At 38.8% G+C, this 23663-nt stretch overlaps 1 protein-coding gene across 1 annotated transcript in view; it reads left to right on the top strand.

The window, feature by feature from the left end:
- Positions 1–23429, top strand: part of sntb1 (syntrophin, basic 1) — a gene marked incomplete at its 3' end in the record, with an annotated part of 33873 nt that extends 10444 nt beyond the window's left edge. Inside the window, exons 2-8 of the mRNA XM_079240010.1 lie at positions 852–1101; positions 9262–9379; positions 9517–9606; positions 12371–12507; positions 12735–12931; positions 19964–20193; positions 23337–23429. Of these exons, the coding sequence (XP_079096136.1) occupies positions 852–1101; positions 9262–9379; positions 9517–9606; positions 12371–12507; positions 12735–12931; positions 19964–20193; positions 23337–23429 (1115 nt within the window). The remainder of the gene's footprint in view (positions 1–851; positions 1102–9261; positions 9380–9516; positions 9607–12370; positions 12508–12734; positions 12932–19963; positions 20194–23336) is intronic.
- Positions 23430–23663: the final 234 nt, after the last annotated feature.

Here is a 23663-nt window from a genome sequence, read left to right as displayed (position 1 = left end):
CCAGCTCATTATAATAGGAAGACAAACTGTAATCTTTTCCCTGAGCCTCCTGCTGTCTGTGCAGCAAACAATAACTTCTTCATTTGCATACTTTTTAATAATAAAACAAGTTGTCCATATTTTTTTAAGATAATTTTTGCTTTAATAGACTGTTGAGAGTGAGGAAGCAGACAGGAAATATGGCGTAATGGAGATAGATGTGACATGCAACACAGGGACTCGGTTTGAATTATTACCAAAACTAACCTCAAGTGGATGATACAGATTTTAAACAGACTTGTTGACATTATTTTTACAACATTCGATTGCTGCTTCTTTTCACTGCTGTCCCATGTTTATGACTTTATACTTGTCTGGGCCTTTAGCTTGTTGCGATTGGAAAGTTTCAGTTTGCCTGAGAGCTAAAAAAAATTGTGGTATCCCCACATCCTTCCTCTCACATACTACCTCGCCCCATAGTTTCTGCTTGGTAAAGAAGATTAAAACAATACAAGTGTCGGCAAAAGAAACATGAGTTGTGCGGTTGGCCTCATTTAATGTCATTTAAAGGATGTTATTAAATATTTTTCATGTACATATTTGTTTATGAAGCACCTGATAAGACAGATTCATACCAATAAACCTGGAGAAAATGGTTGATTAACTTTTTTTTATGATCAGAATAAATTTGGTGTCAGTAAATTTTGGAATTATATTTCTCAACTAGCATAATTTATGCTTTTTAAATTATGACCAAGACTGACAAATGTGTTGCTAGGTCATATTAAATTTCAAAATATATTTCATTTTGTGTTGCATTTGTCAAATCCCTTATTCCATTCTGAATATCATATTCTTTATTTCCTCTCCAGTCAAATACATGCGTGAGGCCACACCATATGTCAAGAAGGTCTCCCCTGTGTCGGAGATCAGCTGGGAGAGGCCTCCTCCTGAGTCCCCCCGTCCCAGCAGCCCTCCCATTACCTCATCCTCTTCCTCTTCTTCTGACCCTCCGAGCCCTCCTACTCAGGCCTCCATGTCTCTGAACGGTGACAGAAGGTGCATACCACTGAAGATGTGTTATGTTACACGAGCCATGACCACGTCAGATCCTGAGAACAGGTAGGTGCAGCTTCATATGCGTGTCCCACTATTTATTTATGTATTTGTTAATTGCATCTTAACATTTTTATTTTGACATTCCCAGACATGTCATATGAAAACAAATGTGAAATATAAGGTTTAGATGACAGTACTGATGAAAAAAATGGAGTATGCTGAAGCAGAGTCTTTTCTTGCTGTCTACCTTATTACTGTGGGTGTTACTGAAGAACGAGTTATGGGTACAACTTCCTGTCAGACACTGGAAGTAGCATTAAGCCATTGGCTAACCATGGTAGCAGCGCACAAGCTGTGGTTTATTTGAAAGTAATTTGCTTTCAATTCAGTAGATAAAACTCAGTTTTTTTTTTTGTTTGCTTTTTTTTTTTAACAATCTGGAGTTTACTAAAATGGCCTTGTGGAGTTAGGGTACCTGTTGTGCTGTTAGCGGCTGCATGAACTACCAGACCAAGCTAAATCAGTCGCAAGAACAACAGTGTTTTTAACACAGACCCAAAACAAAAAAAGTGTTCTTGTGGATAGTGGTATAGTTTCCATTGCCTGCCTACAGATGAGGAATAAAAAGTAATGTTGCTGAAAAATCTGACCTTAAAGAGACCGCTCAAACTGCTGTATGTAAGCTAGTTTTGCTCTGTTGACAAATGGCCGGTGATGGAAAGCCTGCATCCTATAAAAGATTCTTTCTCAGACAGTGTCAATTAACTTTGTGCCAAAAAAATGACAAAATGCTCAAGATGTGCAGGCTTAGTCAATTTAAGAAATGTGCTTATTTCAAGTGAAAAGTGAGAAGACATTACAAATTGAAATTAAACGTTTACACATTTTGTTCATTGAACATTTTCTGAAGACAGCTGAGGTACAACTACGCTTAAACAGGTAAAGTACTGTACAGTTTTTAGAGCTGTAACATTTAATGTGTTGGTCAATGAATTACACACTGATAAACACTTAAACACAAATTGAATTTATGAAAAAAAAGTTTTGATTCTTTTCTTGATATTGTACAGTATGTCTTTGTGTCTGAGGGGGATTTTTCAAGTTTTATGTTGTTAATAAAACAAAAATTAGGACTGTGTGTTATTCTCTCCCTAACTTCATAAAGCGCTCTTGATGGTTTGTGTATGTAGTACACAATAAAATCTGCAAATATTCAGCTGATAAACAACCAAAACATGGTTATTTTAAATGTTTCAGTCTTCTCTTGCTGTTCGGAAGAAATCACTCAAAAGTCTGGTTTTTTCAGACTTTTTAAAGCCTTTTTTTTCTGCATAAAAACAGACGTTTGAAGTAGTGCTTGGATCATTCTCAGTCATTGGAGTCGGGGTGTGTGAGGAGTTGGTATCAAGCTAATGGGTTGGTAATTTGACAGTGGCCCGGTCAAACAGCATGGGGGCGCATAGTCATTTATTATCTCTTTTTCCACCCACTTGTCGTATCTTAAGTGTGCTCCGTGCACCAGTCTCCTCTGTCCTTGGTGTTTGCTTTACCACATTGTTTCCCTTCTTCCATGCAATACTTTCTCATCCTTGCTTGTCTGTTTTTTCGTCTTTCGTGCTTGTTTGTATTTTTCTGCCCCTTTTGACTGCTTGCTGTCTTCTCTTTCATCATCTCCCCGTGTTCCCAGAGAGAGATGAGCTTCTCTTTCTATGAGCTCCTCTCCATTTATTTTATTTTACGTCTACTACAGTTCTGAGTGTCTCCTTATCAAGCTGTCCCTTCATCTGCATGCTTCTCTCTATGAAGCCTTACTAAACTTGAAAGCTTCACATCATGATGGAAACATCAAAGTCAAGTTGCAATACTTAACTGTGACCTTAAAGTTCCCTTATGTATGTTTTTAGATGGTTTTAACACTCAAGCATATACAGTATAAACAATCAATAAAACAAATTTCCGTTCATGAAATATATATTTTTAAAAAATATATATTGAATCATCTCTAAATGACACTAAAGCCTCTCAGTGGACTGGGATAACTTTGTAGAAGTCTACAAGTGTCATGGTTTCCAGTCTGCCTCCCTGACTCATGCCTTATTTGGGCACGCTTCCCACTGACTGCAATTACCATCAATCAACACAATCCATTTCACCTGTTCCACTCCTCTCTCAAGCACCATGCAACCCTCAGTTCTCTGCTAGATTATCTTAGATTAGCCTCTCTTGGGCCTTATCCACACCCGGCATGGAATCTTACAAAACAAAGATATTTTTCTCCAATTTGCCCTGTTATCCAGACCAAAACGCAGATTTATGCACTCAAAACCAGTGGTTTTTAAAACCTCCTACCAAAGTGAAGATTTCCGAATACTCCATTTGCACGTCTGCATGTGGACATATATGACCGAGGTTTTAAGTTTTTAAATGTGACCCGTCTGCAACAGAAATTACCATGACGTTCAATGTGCAACCTTTGTTTATTTAAGTAGGGGTCTTGGTCATGCGCCTATACTTTTATAATGTATAAAACAAAAACACAAAGAAGTTCTGCGGAACTGGCACAGCCGCCATCTTTTACCAACAACACAGCGCAGACTTCCGCTCTGGCCTTTTCAAAATAAAACCGCAGGGATCGCGCTTCCTGAACGCATTAACTCGTTTACATTTACACCAGCATGGACGTCCTTGAAACTGACTGCGTTATCTGTTGTCCATGCTCTTGTATTTGTTTGTTTTTACAAGCTCAAAAACCCATCCATATAACTACCAATGGCAAAGGACAACATAAAGTACAAGTAATTTTCGCCACCTAACTATATCAAGCTGTAGACATGTTTTGTGGAAGTGACATTGTGAGATAGAAGGTTATCCTGACTGGATAGGATGAGGGGTGCTACTGCCACCTAAAGGTTTGATATGCTCATTAATGTGCTTAACAACACTGGCCCCTCCTGGATTGATCTGACCTGCTCTGAACCTAGACCTTATCCTCCTCTTTGAAGCCCCCCCACCCTTGGTGCTGTGACTCTTTTCTTGAATTGACATATGGATGTAAACTCACTTATTCCAGGCACTTCTTCAACAACACCAAACCACATTGGCAACCTTCCCTGTTTGGTGGCGTTCCTGGTGTTATCCCATTCCCAGAGCAGCTGCACCATGTCCACTATTGAAATATATTCTTTCAATCTGTTTGTAATTGGCCCTTGTTTGAGTCCAATATTCACCCTACCGTAACAATAAGTCTGCAAACACACTGAGCAGAATAATATTACCATTCAGTCAAACATGTTCAAATGCAATTTATGTTGTTATTTACCTATCCGGGAGAAGAACAGCTAGCTCTGAGTCAAAGTGGAGCCCCTTCAGGTCTCATTGTGCTCTCCATTTCAGTCCTGTCCCTCTCTTTTACCTACAACTTCTTCGTCAACAACAATAGTAGTTTTCAGAGGTAATACGAGATCCTGGCAGTCTTCAGTTAAACGTTTTGTTTTGTTGTCCACCATTTTGCTTGAGATAGTGCCAAATTGGGATTTTTTTAGAATAGCACCATGAATAATTTGATTTCTCGGCACTCAAGGATAAAGTTATAAGTGTAATAACTAATATTCATTCATTCATTCATTATTCTAACCGCTCAGTCCGATGTAGGGTCACGGAAAAGCTGGACCCTATCCCAGCAGTCTTTGGGAGAAAGGTGGGGTACACCCTGGACAGCTCGCCAATCCATTGCAGGGCCAACACAAAGACAAACAACCACTCACACTCACCTTTACTCGTATGGGCAATTTAGAGTCACCAATTAACCAAACATGCATGTCTTTGGTAATAACTAATATGATAAATGTTAACTCCGCAGATTAATTTTTTCCCATTTATAAATGTGACAGTCCTTGTGTTTTCCTATTGGCATTGGGTGCTGTAGTATATGAACACTTTTAGGAATACCCAGCACAAGCACACACACACGGTGTCAGACTTATACCTGATACATCTATGCTTCCTTAAATGTGAATCAACAAAAGATGTTTAAATAACCACTAGAAAAAAAATGACAAGGCATTTCTTGCCCTGGTTGTGCCCAGGTAATGGTCAAATAATAGTTATGATGGGTAATACAGAGTGACAGCCATGTGTCGTATATCTCAAAATATTAGAAGCTGACAGTATGAAGACAATTACACCTTTTCATTCTGAACACTAAGAAAAACCTGTTGATTACTTCAGAGAGAAACTTCAACTGTTGCATAGCAGTTGTTTTATACATTAGGAGGGTTCTTTCCTCCGCTACTGATATGGTCTTTACTTATCAAAAATTAAATATTAGCCTATAAATAGGGACTACTTCTCTGCCAAACAGTATAATATTTGCGAGGCATTTCTTTGTACACTATCCTTGCTAAGTGTTGGGGTGCATTTGGTTGTGTGGATGAAAGACAGATGAAAAAAAGTTTGTGAACCACTGCATTAAAATAAGAGTTGTTGGGATTTCTGCTTTAAAACAAGGATTTTCTATGTTGCATCATATTTTCCCACTGAAGCCTGGAGATCCTGAACCACACCAATGACTCAGGACCATCAAAACTTGAACCCAGAAGGTTTCACTATCTTACATTTCCATATACTATGCAGTGCAGGAAAATTTCTTCTGTTTTTAAGCATAAACTGTCCTTCATCAGTGTCATTCTTTGGAGCTTTGTTGGAGTGATGTGATATCTTTGTGTAATATTGGCTTCTGGTTAATATTTTTCCTTTGGTATTGTCACATTTCTATGGTTTTTTGGGACAAAAGGTGTTCTATGGCCACGAGGCACTATAATAGTTACCAGTAATTGCTTTCCAGACAGTTGTGTGATGGACATAGCCTACTGTAGTTAATTGTAGACTGCACTAATTGACTGTCTTTAAATGTCTCCTCCTTTTCAAGCATTATGTACTTGAAACAATTTTTCCAAATGCCCACAGACTCTTTGGTAAAACTTTAAGCTAAATCTCAGTTGGAGTATTAAACCATTTCAGAGTGATCGAGTTGAACATTCACTTTGTCGCCCATAATTTTGACTTTATTGGTGAGCACTTACATAAGAAGTTGAGGTCAGTATCTCATATCGGCAGGTAGTGAAGGTTTGTGGTCCACAGTATTACTGTGTAGATTGATAAAGCAGATTCTAGATTCAGAGGTAGAGATGAAGACTTTGGACAAATTTGCTTTGACAAGCACTTGTTTTTCTTTTTATCAAGTTGTTTTCTTGTCAAACTTGCCAATAAAAGCTTGGTAAATGCTTAAATAGGAGGAAATTAAAGTTGAAATGTTCTCTTTTGTGCTTTGGCCATGAAAAGGTGCTCATGTTTTTGTGTGTTTATATTTTTCTCAGACTTTCTGCTCCAAAATAATACAATAGACTTAAAGATTAAAAAGCAAGACTCAGCTGATAGTTTTTCTTCTGATTTGGCTTACAGGGATAAAATTATTTTAGTGGCTTCATGGGAAGTGCTGGGTAAAACTGGTTTATGCTTCTTTACTAGCCTCCATTCAGATGTTGTTTCAACCACATTTAAATCTACACTGTGGTAGAGAAGAGTAGCATGAGAGAAAGGGCATGATGGGGACAGTGATGAAAACCTTTGATAAATGACCAAGATAAAGAAGTAAGCGGAAGAGTTTTAATAAAGGATACAAATTGGACTTGATTCAAAATTATTTTTATACCTGCAACATACCAAAGGGTTGAATCTCAGATATACTTATCCAGATAACTCAATTCAATTTTTCAATTCAACTTTATTTATATAGCGTCAAATCACGGCAATGCCATCTCAAGACGCTTTACAGACAGGAAAAAAAAAAGACATAATAAAAGCCAATTCATAATAGCCTATAAGGAAACCAACAGATTAAGTTGGAGGCTCCAACTCAGTCTCCCATCCTGAGCAAGCACACAACCTCAGATTTTTTTCAAAGCTTCACTCAGGTGGCGCTGCATTTAAAATTGATATCATTGTGTAAAGAATATTGCCATGCGGGCACAGGAACACTTAAGAAAACCGTTGGCAGCTAACAGTTAATTGCTACGTTTACAAGTGCAAGTTAAAACCCTATCATGTAAAGCAAAGCCATATATCAACATCACTCAGAAATGTTCTCTTCTCTGGCCTGAGCTCATCTGGGATGGACTGACAGAAAGGTAAAGTGCTGTGGTCTCACGAGCCCTCATTTCAAATTGTTTTTTAGAATTCATGGACGTTGTGTCCTCTTGGCCAAAGAGGAGAACAACTATCCAGATTTTTATCAGTGTAAAGTTCAAAAGCCAGCATCTGTGATGGTGTCAGGGTGTATGGCCATGTGATGGTTAATTTACATATCTGTAAAGGCACCATTAAAGCTAAAAGAGACATGTTTTGGAGCATTCAGGGACATAATGTCAGCAAGACTATGACAAGCCACATTCTGCATGTGTTACAACAGAGTGGCTTCATTGTAAAAGAATGAAGGTACAAAATTCTCCTGCATGCAGTCCAGACCTGTCTCTCATTGAAAATGTGTGGTACGTTTCGAAAGGCCAAAACACATCAACAGACCATGGATCGTTGAGCAATTATACATCAAGTAAGGAATGTCAAGTAATTATTTGGAATTGAGGTCGTAGAGATAATCCCATGACAACAACAACCCTGCAGGAACAAACTAAGGTTGAACTTCATCAATATGCAGAATGGTGATTTAACGGGATTCTCTGCTCTTGGACTGATTCCTCGTGTTATACGTGTCTGCACTGTACTCAACAAGTCGCTCCACATCTGCTTTAGAAAAAGGCAAAGAACTCATGGATCAGCTCGTGGCTGTCAACGTGGCTATTAATTTTCATGAAACATGTTAGGGTCCTAATCCTTCAAATGTATTTTTGGGTCTAAAGTTTATTCTTTCTTTCTTCCTTCTTTCTTTCTCCCTGCTCTCTCCTGGCATGTCCTTATTCAGCTTCCCTTTTACAGAAACCAGTTCAATGTTTATTCCATGGTAGCACCTGCAGCAGATCTACTATGGATGGTCTTTCCTACCTAAGGGTGGGCTAGAGAAGCAAATTTATCACATTCACAGAAGATTTTCAAGGTCTCTGGTGTATCTATTTGTGACTCAGAAAGCTGCAAAGTAAGCATTTTTGCCAAGTTAAAACCACCCAGGGAAGGGACACCTGGACAGTGGATTGGTGTTAAAATAATGTTTCATCTTCCAGTTGATCAACAACTATTTTTTATGTATTTGTTTATTTATTTATTTATTACTGTTGCTCCATTTTATTCCCAATATAACAGCTAATACTGATTTTTTTTTTCTTTATGTCAAACTTTTCTGCTTAACCTTACTGGTTTTACATTACAACAGCTACACAGATTAGAAAAATTCACATTTCAGAATTATAGTTTGTAAAATCTTAAATTGTTTATACTTCCCTTTGAGCTTCATTTATAATATTTTCTACCACAATATCCAGTGCAAACATGTATAATTTTCTTTAAACATTGCCAAACTCAGCATGAAGAACATGCTTATCATGTCTTCTAAGTCTCTGACTCAGGAATAATTGATGGTTTTTCTGACAGAAATAATTGCAATCAGTTTGCACCCTTATTCCGAGGTCATTATTTTTTCATACTCCAACAATGTGGAGCAGGTTGCATTTCTTTGAGCAAGCCTGTTAAACTTACACAGCTGACTACTTAATGCTGCACTATAAAGCAACAGTTTACTGTTTTTTGCATCGTAGGCAGCCTTATGTACCTTTTTAAAATTCATATTTACTGAGCACACAATCAAAGCACCATTCAGAGGGATTGAGAAGCATTTGCTTTTTCTCCCAAGGGCAGAAACACTCCCATATGATATAAGCAGATTAGTTATGGAAATTTCCTGGGAGAAAGCATTGTATCATCTGGCCCACACAAAATGCATGAGCAAAGCCTTTTTCATGTTTTCAGATGACTTGAATTAACTCAAATTTCAAGGCACTTTGTTTCATTGTTCTGACCGAGTGCCCATTAGGAAGTGAATGGGACAAATAGAGCATCTGTTGAAGCTAAAACTGAATTGGGTAACATTTGGTATCTAGAGCTTTTATTTGTAAACAAATTGGGGTTGCCTGATATGGCTGGCAGTGCATCTTTAGGTATTAAAATTGAATTTTTTTTCATTCATGATTCGAAAACTTTTCTTATCTTCTCCTCCAGACAACTGGAGCTGCACTCTCCTGATGCCAAACACACCATTGTGCTTCGGTGTCCAGACCAACCATCTGCCCTGTCCTGGTTCTCTGCCATGCACTCTGTCACGTCAACGCTGGCACAGGTCTGTGTTTTAATGTGAGCGATTTTGCAGAGGGTTCTCACCATCACTCTAGCTTTAGGTGTGCCTCTGGCCATTATTCAGTTCCTCAGAACTGCTTTGAATGATCATCTATCCTTAAAACTGTCCCCCCACCACAGCAAGCAATGGCAGAGGTCATCCACAACACATCCAGGACAGGGATTGCGGGCAGCAAAGTAATACGACATCTGGGATGGCTGGCAGGAAAGGTAAGAGTGATTTTTTTTTATGTGTGAGTGTGTGCATGCATGTGCTTATACAGACACACTGTTGTTTTTACATGGGAAGCCGGTACAGATTCTAAACTATGGAAATTGCGAACAGTAACAACTTTAAAGATTCAATATGACATTTTCAGGACAATGCAAAATGTGAGACAAGTCATGGGCATAAAAATTCTTGTAACATCCTGAGCAGCCTCAGGGGTTCTTAAAGATGGACCACCCAACGTCCTCCATGTCCAAGGTTTTTGCTCTGTTACTTGAGGATCCATGCGCCAAAGCTTGTTACATACTCTGCGGGAAGCAAGAACTTTGTTCAAGCTCTCGAGGCCACAAGAACTAGAAAAAAAAATCTTTTTCATCTGGTCCATTTGTACTCTACAAGAGGTTTTATCTGCATCGGGTAGGGATAGCTGTGGGTGGTGATGTCTGCTTTAAGTGCAATGAACCCAGTTATTTCATATTTAACAAGAAATTTGGTCTGCAGCAGGGTGGGTTGTGCACATAGTTGTGTCTGTGTGTTTAAATGCCACATGTTGTCAAAATTTTTGTACTTTCTCACCACCTGGATCAGCTGTTTCATTTAAAAAAATCGTTCTACCCACACAAGCAAAAATGTGAAAGTGGCAGCTGTCCACTTCATGCTTTTCCGTGTTAGCCATGCTTACCTCACCCCGATCCAACCCATCACACAATACTTCTTGGAGTCCAGTAAAAAAAAAAAGGAAGTTCTTCCAGTCTAATGTGTCGAGAACTGTTTTTAACCCGATCCGCGAGAACAAAACAACAACATTTTCTTCTCGGAGCCTCGAGAACAAGAAAAAAGTCTCGCTTCTTGTGGATTATGTAGCAGGATTAATCCCTAGCAAATTAAACTGGTTTTGGAGGAGGAGTTGGATGGCAGATGGATGGTCTAACAGCTGGTTCCAGTAAAAGCTTGCACATTTCTCATACTTTGAATTGGTTGCCTTGTTTATCACTTTGTTGTGTCTAAAAGTTGTGAAACTGATAGATTATACTTGACGTTTCATTTAGTTTTTTTGTTTTTTTTTATTATTTATCATACATTTAATGAATGCAACATCTTAAATCATACCTGTTAGTTTCAAAAATGTATTTTTCTACATTTTTCATAGCTTGATGGACTTCAGACTGATGGTCCTCTTAAAATACACTTTGCTGTTTGTGGGCAAAAATTGAGACATATTTGAAAGAACCAGATGCCACACTGTGCTGCTCAAACATTTCAAAATGATGACATGCAAAAGCACAAAAAGCCACCCATCATGCAGAAGCAGGAAGTTATGAAATTCATTGGTTTATCACATGTTTACTTTTTCACCATTTTATTTATTTCAAAAACTGTGCTTTTTTTTTTTTTTTCTTTCTTCTAATTCCCTGATGATTTAGATGTCAGAAATGTTTAGACTGAGCCTGTGTAGGCCGTAAGCAGGAGCACAGGAGCTGTGGCCAGATTGAATATTCAATATACTAAGAAAACATCCATTTGTATATGACCGTGTGTGTACTTGTTGTGTGCATATTTATTATGATCCTGACATATACACATATGTCTACATCTTTGAAATGCACAAAAGCAAACTCACAGCCAAAGCTCCACTCTCTTTCTTATACAAACACCTGTTCACACACACACACACACACACACACACATATCCATATCTGTCTTATTAAGTCCTTGCAAATTTGCCAATATTTGATCCTCCAAATGCAGTATAATACTGTTACTTAGCAACTTATTCTCATTATGTTAAAAAGATGACCCTCGACCCTCTGAGTCTTTCCATATGATTGGTTGAGTCAGAACTTCAAAGAGCAGCTTAGGATTTCATAGCTCCGCCGCAGATAAGCTCTCATAATGAGAATACTTTTGGAGCATTGTCACATTAAATACACATGAATTGTGTGTGTGTATGTATGTGTGTTTGTGTGTGTGTGTGTGTGGCTCTGTGTGTCTCCTAAGTGAGAGGTTTGAAGCGATGAGTGGGTGAGGAGGGGCGCAGCAAAGCAAATGCTCAAAAAGTATACCTGAATGTGCAAACCAGCTACATTTATTTTTAGCTCATTCCCTGTTGGATACACAATAGCCAATCTACACAGTGGACCCACCGCAAGCTCTATTGCACACTAAACACTCAGACACTTACACACCATTGGGCTCTTGCTCTTATTTTGAATTAATAAATGAATATAAGAAGGAATAGGTACTTAATTTTATGTGACATGAAAGCAATCAAATTCAAATGGAGCGACCTGGTAGGATTAATTGCTTTGTTATCCTATTGACATTATATTAAAAATTTCAGCAATCACTTTTTCACTCGAAATGAATTATTTATGTAGTACATAGCAAAAATGAATTTTATTGAATATTACACAAGCTCACGCGGAGATACAAAACTCTCATTATTGCACAAGGGTTTTTTTTTTTTTTTTAGCTGATTGTCTCCCTTCATATTAAACTGAGTAATAGAAACAATTTCACAACCAAAAGATGCACAGAAAAACAAAAGAGCACTAAATGATGCAGCTCTGAGAACATTTCGCATTTCACAAACCAGTGAAATAATCCATTAAGAAAGTAACTGAGCAGAACTGAACTAACATGAAGCATTCTGCTGTTTTAATTGTCTCTCATTTTCATTTAGATTCCACAGTCCTTCATTACCCAGCAGATGGGTGAATGGGAGCAACTGCTCACGCTTCTTATATTTATTTGTTTGTGCTGTAGACAGAGAGTGAGAAGCAGTGCTGGAAGCCAGTGCTGGTGGTGGTGACGGAGAAGGACCTGTTGCTGTATGACAGTTTGCCTCGCTGCAAGGAGGCCTGGCAGAGTCCTGCACACACGTTCCCGCTTTTAGCAACACGGTAGGCTCCCTTGTGAATGGATTTCACAAAGAGCAAAACATTATGTTTATTGCACAAAGCATATATGGAAACTGAATTCTGTCATCTATTGTTAAACTCTTGTGTTTGAAAATGACCCTAAGCGACATTTTATGTGTGTGTGTGTGTGTGTGTGTGTGTGTGTGTGTGTGTGTGTGTGTGTGTGTGTGTGTGTGTGTGTGTGTGTGTGTGTGTGTGTGGTTTCATAGATTGGTCCACTCCGGCCCTGACCGGGGGTCGCCCAGCTCTGGCACAGAACTTTTCTTTGCCACTCGAACTGGCACAAGACTCGGCATCGAAACTCATCTTTTCAGGGCTGAGACCACCAAGGATCTGTCCCTGTGGACTAGACACATAGTCAACGGATGTCACGCATCAGCTGAGATGATCAAAGAAGTCACAACAAGTAAGTCCAGTAGCACAACCATTCAGTAACACGGACAGCAGAGAGTTGTACAGGTCAGTGTGTTGGATTCTATGATGCTTCCTCAGACAAGTGTTGATATGCTTCAACTGAGTGCATTCAGAAGGATGTGAGAGCCTGCAGTGGTAAGCAATTCATTATGTCTAACAACCCTGACTCCCTTGCAAAAAGCAGTTTGTGCTGTATACATGAAAGCAGGCTTCCACATCCACTGAAGAAGAACAGGGTTGTGATATAATATGACAACCATATGGCTGATGTTGACAAAGCACTTGCTACTTATAGAAAGAAATGCTTCACCAGTATGCATGTGTCTGGTGTTTGGCACTGAATATTAGTCGTTTAGGGGATTCCGACATAATAACCCCCCCCCCCACCACCACCTCCCAACTTGGCCTCCCTGTTTCTTCAAGAACAAAATGTCTTGGGAACTGTTCTGCTCCCCTGGGTCCTATTTCTCTTTCCATGTGCCAAGTTAAGTTTCACCTCAAATTCTTCTCCTATATCTATGAGACAGCATGTATCTAGCAGGAGATGATACACAACCTTGGCTTAATGTCCTTGTTGTCAGTGTAGCTTCTGCATCATTTATCACTAAACTCCTGTGAAACTTTCTTCAAGCACCTCTGCACCCTCTCATACGTTATATACAGGTATACGTTAGCATCAAGCACTTCATCCACATTTACCAAGTTTGATTTAGATAGAAATGCTACAAATTTTATAATGGAATTTTAGATGTTGTGGATTTCTGCTTTAACTCCATGACAAAATGCAGTCTGTCTGCTGCAAGCTGAACAGATGAAGTTGATCAGCTGCTTAACAGAAACACAGCGACACAGAAGTTTCTCTTTTTCTTCTCCAGGAAAGCATTTCCCCAGAGCATATTGGTGTATTTGACAACTTCCTCCATCTTCCTTTTGCTTTGTGGGTGCCTCTTTTTCTCCCATTGGTGGTCAGACGAGCATAAATCTTCTGTCAACATGTGCAGGGTCGCAAACTTCCTTTACCTCAGCTAGAACAAACTGAAACTAAAGCTAACTCTTTTTTTTTTTTTTTTGATATGGCAAGTAGTCTCATCTTAGAAAGCTGCCACATTTCAGCCTTATATGGACTGGTTCTAGTACTTATGGCTTAGTTACAGGATTAGATGAGTTACATATTGCATGGAACAAATATAGCCTGAAGGTCCGAAGAAAATTCTGATTTGGGCCGAGTGTGGTGACAGCGACACTCATCATGAATCACTACCTTTTGTCAGGGCCAGTTTTTGATCAAAGAAAACTGCAGATGAGAGCCAAACATTCATTGCTATTAATTATTGGATAATATTAATTATTCGTGCCGCAGTTTAAGAAGTGTTCACATAAATTATCAGACATCTTTCTGGGAACATACTGTAATTACTTGCAGTAATCTCTTACTACTCTGGAGATCATTGTAGAGCTGCTCTTATTTTCCCATGTCTGTCTGTATGATGCTCAGCCTGTAGCACTCAGCAGTTTCTTCGAGCTGTAGTGCTGTTTGCATCCATCAAGTACTGCTGCAACTATGACTCATCCAACTCAATCAAACAAAACATTTCTGTTTGTCTCACAAAGCTGCAGGTGAATAGAGTTGATTGTGACTCGTTTACAGACAAGGTATTGATCATCTTAAATAACCATACTTATTTATTTAATTTAGTGTACCCTGCTTAGATTGCTGCCCCCGTGACCTGACTCCAGATAAGTGGCAGAAAATGGACTGATGTAATTTCGTCTAAATAATGATTGAATGCATGATTAATTCATGTTTGCATCTAGGAATCATACCTGCAAATACACATACACACACACACACACACACACACACAAAAAGAAAGACAAAGATCTTTTTGATCCAGCAAAGGGTCTTTCTTGGAAAAAATATGGTTACGAAGGTGTTTACCACAGTCTTTATCAAGTCTTTTAATAAATACCATGAAATTCCATGGAATGCCAGACTCTTTGAGGTTGCTGGCTAAATTGTTATATAAATAATATTCGAGGGAACTGCTTTTTTTTTTAGATTTTGTATATATATATGTGTATGTATATATATATATGTGTGTGTATATATATATATATATATATGTATATATATATATATATATATATATATATATATATATATATGTATATATATATATATATATATATATATATATATATATATTTTTTTTTTTTTTTTTTTTTTTTTTTTTTTTAACAAAATAAGGAATTAATACAGCAGCAATTAAGACATTTCACTCATTTCTCATCTTCCCTAAAAATGTATACCATTTATTTTCTTGCTGCTTGTCCAGGATTAGGTCAGGTCAAGGGGGCAGCTGCCTAAGCAGGCTTCCCTTTCCCCAACCATATTTGCCAGATTGCCCAGGATGATCCCAAGATATTCCCAGGTCAGCCGAGAGATGTCACCTCAGCATGTCCTGGGTCTTCCCTGGGGGCTCATATCAGTGGGACATGCCCAGAACGCTTCACCAGGGAGACTTTTAGAGGCCATCCTGACCAGATACCTGAGCCACCTCATCTGCACGTAATGTTGCGGAGGAGCAGGGACTCTACTCTGAGTCGCTCCTGGTTGACAGAGCTTCTCACCCTATCACTAAGAGACAGCCCCGCAGGCACTATGTGGAGGAAATTTGTATTTACATTCTCTGGCTTTTGGTCAATAAATTGAGAGCTTTGCCTTTTGGCTCACCTCCTTCTTAACCACCAAAGACTGATGCAGTCAACTGATGTCAATCTCCCATTCAGTTCTTCTCTACATGAATTACTGGAACTCCCTTACTTAGGCAGGACCCCATCACCATCCCAGAGAAGACACACCACTAAGTGGTTTTTATAACATTAAATTTAACTTCAGTTGTGACCAAATGTCAGAGCAACATTACCAATATGTAGAACAGCACTATGTAGAATTAAATCTACAATGCAATATTCAATAGCAGCTTTAATTTAACACAGTAATCGTAATTTTAATTGCAAGTCAGTGATGAAGGCCAACACATATTTAAAATAATTCAAAGATTTTACTTTTATAAATCATTCTTACTCCAAAGTATGAATGGATTCTTCAGTTTCCTGATATGGAAATAGGAAAGTAATTTTCACTTCCCTGAGAAGGAGCATGATGCTGCATACAAAGTGCATTCACTCGTTTTTCAGCAGTTGCCACTTGAGGAGTCATTACACTGACCTTGTCAGGCTCTTATCTGTGTAACACCCTAAACTGTGATGCTTTATTCACTGTCAGAGCGAATGATGAAGATTTCCTCTGAAGATAGATTAACTCTCAGTCACTCACCGGGCAGGCGGCCATTCTTCTGGGATTTTAAAAGGGGAAAGTAATTTGTTCAGCTCTGAAATCAAATTTCACTAGCACTTTGCCTGCTGTAATTTCTGTGATTATGTCAAAGGTGACTTTAACATTTCAGAGGTCAAACCGATACTTTTAGCAATTAGCTGTATAAAGCACTTGTATGGATGGTGTAATGGTTCGAACCTTGCATGTATGGAGGCTACTGCAGATCATTTCTCCCTCTTTTGGGTTGCCTGCATGCTTTTCACTGAAGGATGAGCCCACTTGATAAGAAAATGAATTAAAATCACTTTTTTTTCTTTTTTTTTTTTTTTTTTAATATTAACCATATTTTTGAGTAAATTGATACATTATGTTCTACATGAGTCAAAGCCACCTTCCTGTTTGCCACTCCATTTTGTTAAAAAAAAAAAAAAAAAAAAAAAAAAAAAAGGAAGCAGGAGGAAATTACAAGTCTTGCCACATCTAAAGTGACAAAACTGAGCCATCAGGCCTCCTGAGCTTGTTTGATCTATGAGAGAAAAAAACTGTTTCATTTGTGTGTAGTAATTATTTTTTTGCCTGTTTTAAATGAACGTTGTTCCAAGACTGTTTCCTTATCTGCTGTCTTAAAGGTTTGAAACAAACATTCGTTTCAAAGGTGGCCGTTTTAAGCCAGGAATCCAAGCTCTCCATCTCCAACTTCTCATTAACATGTTTTCAAAGAAGCAGCTGTAAAACTTATGTAATTGCATTTGAGGTCAATTAGGTCTTCTTAGTGAACAGGTAAACAGCTTAATGACTTGGAGGACTTTAAAAAGCAAATTACCCAAGCGGCTGTGGAAAATTAATCTATTGACCTGCTGTGACACTTGAAGTTGTACGCAGCTTTGGAATATGAAGTACTTTTTCCGCTCTTAATGACTTTCAGGTTTAAGATAAATGACAGTGGAAAAACTTCCATCCCACAGTAACCTTTTAGCATTTACACTTGTTGTCTTATCACAGGCAGTGTCTCCCTCCTGTCTTGCTGTCCTTATGCTTTCCTGATACATTCAGTCACCCCCCCCCCCTTCCCTCCTTGTATCTCTTCAGCTCACCATTATACAGAAAAAAGGGCCTTTGTTGCAGACTGAAAAGCCCTCTTCTCTGTAAGCGTATTCTGGTGGGAAACCCTGCTTTCCCCACAGAACAAAGTTCTCAGGTAGAAGAGTAAAGTTTCAGGTCTAAAATTCAGTCCAGAGCGAAGCAAAGACCTGCAGTCTTCACTCTATTTACTACTCCATTTATGTCATTAGGGAGACGTCTGTCCTGCCATATTGTTCTTTAGCATAATGTTACACATCATGAGGCTCATTTTTCAGCATGATTGGGATGTACTCAGTGTGAATGAGATGTTATACTGGATATTTATTATGAGTGTGCACCTCAGTTGTGCAGTCAAGCTTTTCAGGCAACTCTCTTAGACCCCAAGCATCAGCAAGATTGTGCCTGCTGTACTGTGCCCCGTTCAGAGAACAGATGCAAGATCATTAATGTTGGCTAAATCAGCAATAGAGTGAATAGAACACAGAGTGAGGAGAGGGAGACACCTTTACAACTCTGTGTATTTTATGTAGTGGCTGCAAAGCATAGTTTAAGAGGCCTGTCTTAAAATAAGTGGTGGAATAATGTTATAATACCAGCCTTTGCTGCCTCCCCATGGAAATAGTCATTATAAATGACCCCATGCCATTTTGTGGAAATCTTGATTATGTATCAAGGTGGTGAAATTATTAGTAACATCAAGCAAACCAAACAACAGGAAAAAATGGCCAAAATGAATAAAACTGTGTCAGGAATAAAAAAAAAAAAAAAAGCTAAGTATAGCTTAATTCAGGGCACAGACATTGTCTTTAATTTATTTGCATGAAAATTATGATAATGTGGTCATAAAATCTAGATTTTCTTAACGCAGAGCAACAGTTTGAAAATGTTTGAAGTAATCATGAGCTGACACATTGTCATAATAAGCTGATTTTCAGTTACAGGCCTTTAACTCACTCTTTAATACTTCGAGACTAGATTACTGTAACTCTCTATTACTGGGCTGTCCTAAATATGCCCTGAAAAGCCTTCAGCTGATCCAGAATTCTGCAGCCAGAGTCCTGACCAGAACCAGCATGAGAGATCATATTTCTCCAGTTTTAGCCTCTCTTCATTGGCTGCCTGTTGAATCTAGAATAGAATTTAAAATCCTTCTCCTTACATATAAAGCCCTCCACAACCAGGCACCACTATATATCAAAGACCTCATTGTTCCTTATATACCAAGCAGAGTACTTCGTTCGCAGACTGCAGGCTTACTTGTGGTTCCTAGAGTCTCAAAGAGCCGAGCAGGAGGCAGAGCCTTTGGTTATCAGGCCCCTCTCTTATGGAATAAGCTCCCAGTTAGTGTTAGGGAAGCAGACACCCTCCCCACCTTTAAGACTAGGCTGAAGACTTATCTTTTTGATAAGTCCTATAGCTAGGGATGGTTAGCATCCCTTAGTTATGCTGCTATAGGTTTAGACTGCTGAGAGACATTTCCTGATACACTGAGCTTCTTTCTTTTTCTCTTTATCTCTTTCTTTTACCCCCCCCCCCCCCCCCCCCCCCCATAACAGTGTTGCATCATTAACATGTATGTCTCCTGTCTCAGCAGGTCTCCCTGGCCGGGAGTAGCAGTTCCTGTTGTCTGTTGTCTTTCTGTCCTCTTCCCCCCACACAGCAGAGGCAGATGGCTGCCTGTCCTGAGCCGGGTTCTGCCGGAGGTTTCCTTCCTGTTAAAAGGGAGTTTTTTCCTTCCCACTGTTGCCAGTGTGCTTGCTCAGGATGGGAGATTGAGTTGGACTCAACTCAATCTGTTGGTTTCCTTATATAGGCTATTATGAATTGGCCTTCATTATGTTTTCCCCTCTGTCTGTAAAGCGTCTTGAAATGGCATTGCCGTGTTTTGACGCTATATAAATAAAGTTGAATTGAATTGAATTGAATCTTAGCCAGGCTTTCAGCAAACATTGGAGAGATGGTAAATATTTTGGCTTGTTGCCTCTTTGTTAAACAGACTGACTGCTAGATTAGATGTCATTGAGACATGAGCTTATAATAAAAGTTTTCAGCATGAAGTCTTTGTTGTCTGCTGGAGAAAGTGAGGGCACCGTGCTGTCAAATCTACAACAAACTGGACCAAATGTACCAAGTTCACGCTATGTGTGTGGATAAGCTGATTGAAGTTATGCTTCACTCGGGGGAGCTGATAAAGATAGTCGGCCATACTCAAGCGGACACCTGCTGTGAAGAGAGGAGAAATAGCTGCAAAGAGAGTGACGAGAAATGGTGCAAATCAGAGAAATATCTCTCTTTGCTATCACTAAGATTTCTACTTGAAGACGAGTGTGTTTTAGTGAAATGTTGCAACCTGTAATGTGTTTTTTTTTTTTTCAACCAAACCGACATGTGGCACACATCACTTCTGAGGTTGCCAGCCCATCTTGCAGTTTATTATAGTTCATGTATTTCTGTCTGTTTCTGGGCTTTATAAAACATCCACTGAGGCTAATTGATTGCTTCGTCTTCATTCTTATTTCTTCATCAATGAGATAAATATGCATGTAAACATGATTTGTTAATAAGTAGCTTTATTGTAAAACACTCATATTTACCTTTCAGGTTGCCTGTACAAGGGTCAGGAGTGTCGGCTGGTGATTCACTATGAACAGGGCTTCTCTGTGCTGGCCGACCCGATAGCAGGAGACGGGGATGATGGAGAACAGAGAGTCGTTAACACTTCTATCAAGCCCCAAGTGCTCATCTCGTACCCCTTCGAGAAACTAAAGATGTCCTCTGATGATGGAGTACGAATGCTTCTCCTCGACTTTGGAGGAAAGGAAGGGGAAATCGTACGTGGAAAGTTTTATATTTTGACTCATAAAATGATAAAAGGAATGGTCTGAAGAGAGCTCAGATGTCTTCCCTGCTTATGATCTAGTAAAAGAAAACCAAATGAGAAATCGGTTTGTTCAGAAAGAAAAATGCAACTCAAAATAACTGAGTGTTTTGTTCATCCGTGTCTTCTTCAAATCAGATGGTTTAGATATAAACACTTGTATTTGTATTTGTAATCCTTGTATTTGAATAGAAGAAGTGAGAACACTAAGGGAAATCTGAAAATGCTAAATGCATATATTGGGTTGATCCATTCATCTGCAGGCCGTGCGCTTTAATCATGATGCTGTTTTTCACCTGAAGCAGCTGAGCATGGTGCGTTCAATGTAGACGATTGTAGAAATATTATTTATTCTACAGACTATAGTGTGCTTTTTGCATCCTCTTGCACCACTGCTGCAGCTAGTTGCTACTTGTCTGGTGACACAACTGCAGAGTTTGTGTGCTACAGTATAGTATAAACAGAATCTTTGTGTAGTTGAGATAAAATGATAGATGCGAGATAAAAGCGACTAAGAGCCAGGTCTGCCGGAGCAAGCTGCTATTCCAGCAGCACTGATAGTGCCACAGATTTATCAATTAACACCACATCAATATAAGTCATAGAGTTTGACTTGTACAAACCTCAGTCAGTCAATGAGTTGCATGATGACACGAGCTACAGTGACTTGTTTACTGATGAAGGAAGCTCCAAAGACTGGTTCATTTTTACATGTTAACAAGTTTTCTTTGTGACTTAAAGTAAAACTCACTCAGATCAGTTTACATTTGATTTTGGATTTCAGGACTTTTTATTTATATTTTTTGTTACTTTGTTTTTTGTTTTGTTTTTTTAGCTCTCATTGTAATTCATACAAATAACAGTATTTATCATCAGGCTTACTTTATTGTGGTAAAGCACATATGACTTACAGCCTTCCACATGGCCTCAGGAACTTTTCTAGGAGATGAAGACACAAAGGTTTACAGGCATGTAGGAGGGAGGCAGTAAAACAGTCACTTCCAGCACTTTGTTAAAAACAAAAGAAAAAACTGAAATAACACAAAGACGTAAATTTGAGGTAATGCAAGAAATGACCATTTGAAAATTGAGTTTTCTTTAAAAACATCCTGTCACATATGTTACCCTTTTAATGTGATCACACCACTCAACAGTTCCCATAATCAGTCCACTTGTCTCATAGGCCAGGGAAGAGTTTCAGTAATCAGGTCCGGTTAAAGTACAGGCCGAGTTTTCAGCTTCTTGTTCAACTTTTGTTGTTGTTTTGAACTAACTTCAGTTGCTTATTTGTTACCTATAGCCTCCTCCTTTATGTATCATCATTCCTGGAATGTAGCTCAATCAGGCTGGAAGGGAAAGTAACTTTAAAAACATACAAATGGGCTCTTTAAGCTTTGTGGATTTAAACATTTTAAAACGGTGTGTTACATCAGTGACCCATACTGCAATGACAGTCCTCATGCATCTGTGGACTTCAGACAGAAAAACTCGTGTTTGACTGCTCTGCTTAAACTGAAGGCATATATATAAAAAAAAAAACTTCTGAGCTTTGACTCAAACCCCCCTCTTGGCTACTTGAGCAGGACAGATTTTGGTGTCTGTGGTATCTGAATCCCAGCACATCTACGCGGCTTTATAAAACAATCCCAAGGCCCCCGTGGATGTAGCTGGTGGCTCGTTAGCTCAACGTTTGAAAGTCATCAGGGCCTTATTTTTTTTCTTCTTCACAGGCTTGACTATGGTGTCAACTTGGCAGATATTTTACTTTTCTTATTTAGAATTTACTCACAGTATCCACAGGGTGAGATATCCACACAGGAAACACGTTTTAACTAGCTGAGATTTGTGGTCCAGTCACGATGTGTAGATCGCCTTATGTTTCACTTGTAAAGTGCTCGCTGGATATGAGGTGGCCTTTGAAATTTCCCTTTCTACTTAACTTTGACCACCTGAACACAAATTTGTGTGTGAAATTATCAGATGAATACCCCTACAGGCCTTTGGCTTTAGGAGCAGGATGTGAGTCATCATACTGATTAAATCAGCCACTGTTGACTTAGTGAATGAACAGAGCTGTGTTCATAGAGATGTGATGTTTGTGTGTGTATACAGTGCCTGGCTGCGCCTAATCCTTGCTACATGAGGAACTGTTGACTGGTGTGTTCATTTTGAGTATGTTTTTTTTGTTTGTTTGTTTTTTTTTAAATGATTTTAATCAGCTCCCGTTGGATGTGGTAGACTTCAGTTTTACAGTACAGTCATTTTTAGGACTTTAAAAAAATGATGGAAATAAACTAGTTTATTTCTAATCATTATATTTTGATCGAAAGTTTAGTTTTGAGTTTAGCTTTAAACAATAAAATCCTCTTAAAACTGGAAAAGCAGCATTTAAATGCTTAAGCAAAGTTAAAGATCTTAAAAATGCTTTTTTAATGTAGTTAGGAAATTTCACTGTTGTTAATTGTTAAGATTTAAATGAGACAGGGAAGCAGAAATGTATAAAGTGCTTCAGGTGAACTAGTGTAAACTGAGGGGAGGTGGGGGGGGGGCATAAGCTGTACCCTGAACCAAGCAGAGCTCAAGGGTGAAAGGTTACAAAAAAAATATCAATTTGTTTGCAAAAGCCTCATAAATAGAGTTCTCTGCAGTGTTTCAGACTGTGGATCAGGTACTAAATTAAACTAACAAATTAGAGACCTGCTAGAGGTACCGTCATGTTCTAGGGCAGAAATTTCTGTCATTGGAATTTAAGGCATTGGGTGTATCAAAGGAATGATGAAATCAGAGGATTTTTAATGGGTTGTAGGTTGAGATATCAGATCCCGCACTAATCCAGTTGTGTAAAAAAACTGAGTAGGAAATTATTTAAACCAGTTTTAAACAAGTCAGCTGCTTGAATTTGTCGATGCATAAAGACCTTCCACGAGTCAATGAAGCCTTTACTAAATGTTGCTAAATGTTTTGCAACCTACTAGGGTTTTACCGTCTTATATCTTCAGCTTTTTCAGTTCTTTTCATCTCATTGTTTTCTCTTCATCTAATGTCACGTTTTCGGTTTTATATTTTAAATCTGGATTTGTTTTCCATTTCTTCCAGCAGCTGGACCTCCACTCGTGTCCGAAGCCGATCGTCTTCATCCTCCACTCCTTCCTTTCTGCTAAGATCTCCCGCCTGGGTCTGGTAGCCTGACTCTCACTAAAGGGACATTCCAACTCCCTTGAAAACAAATCCACCTTGTTTCTTCATGTACCTGCAGTCTGCATGCAGTAAACCACCTCAAACATCTTCAGATGGAAACTTAAGCCAAGTGAATGTAGCCTTTACTCTGTGTTGAAGAAAGCAACTGCGACTGATCATGCTCCTGACGGATTTTTGGGGGTAAATACCCCTGTAAGGGCTGCAGGGTCTTGAATGTTATCTGAA

Source organism: Telmatherina bonti (genome assembly GCF_933228915.1).
Source record: "Telmatherina bonti genome assembly, chromosome: 5".
Lineage (NCBI taxonomy): Eukaryota > Metazoa > Chordata > Actinopteri > Atheriniformes > Telmatherinidae > Telmatherina > Telmatherina bonti.
Note: the sequence above shows the minus strand (reverse complement) of the source record. Positions and strands in the feature narration are given on the sequence as shown.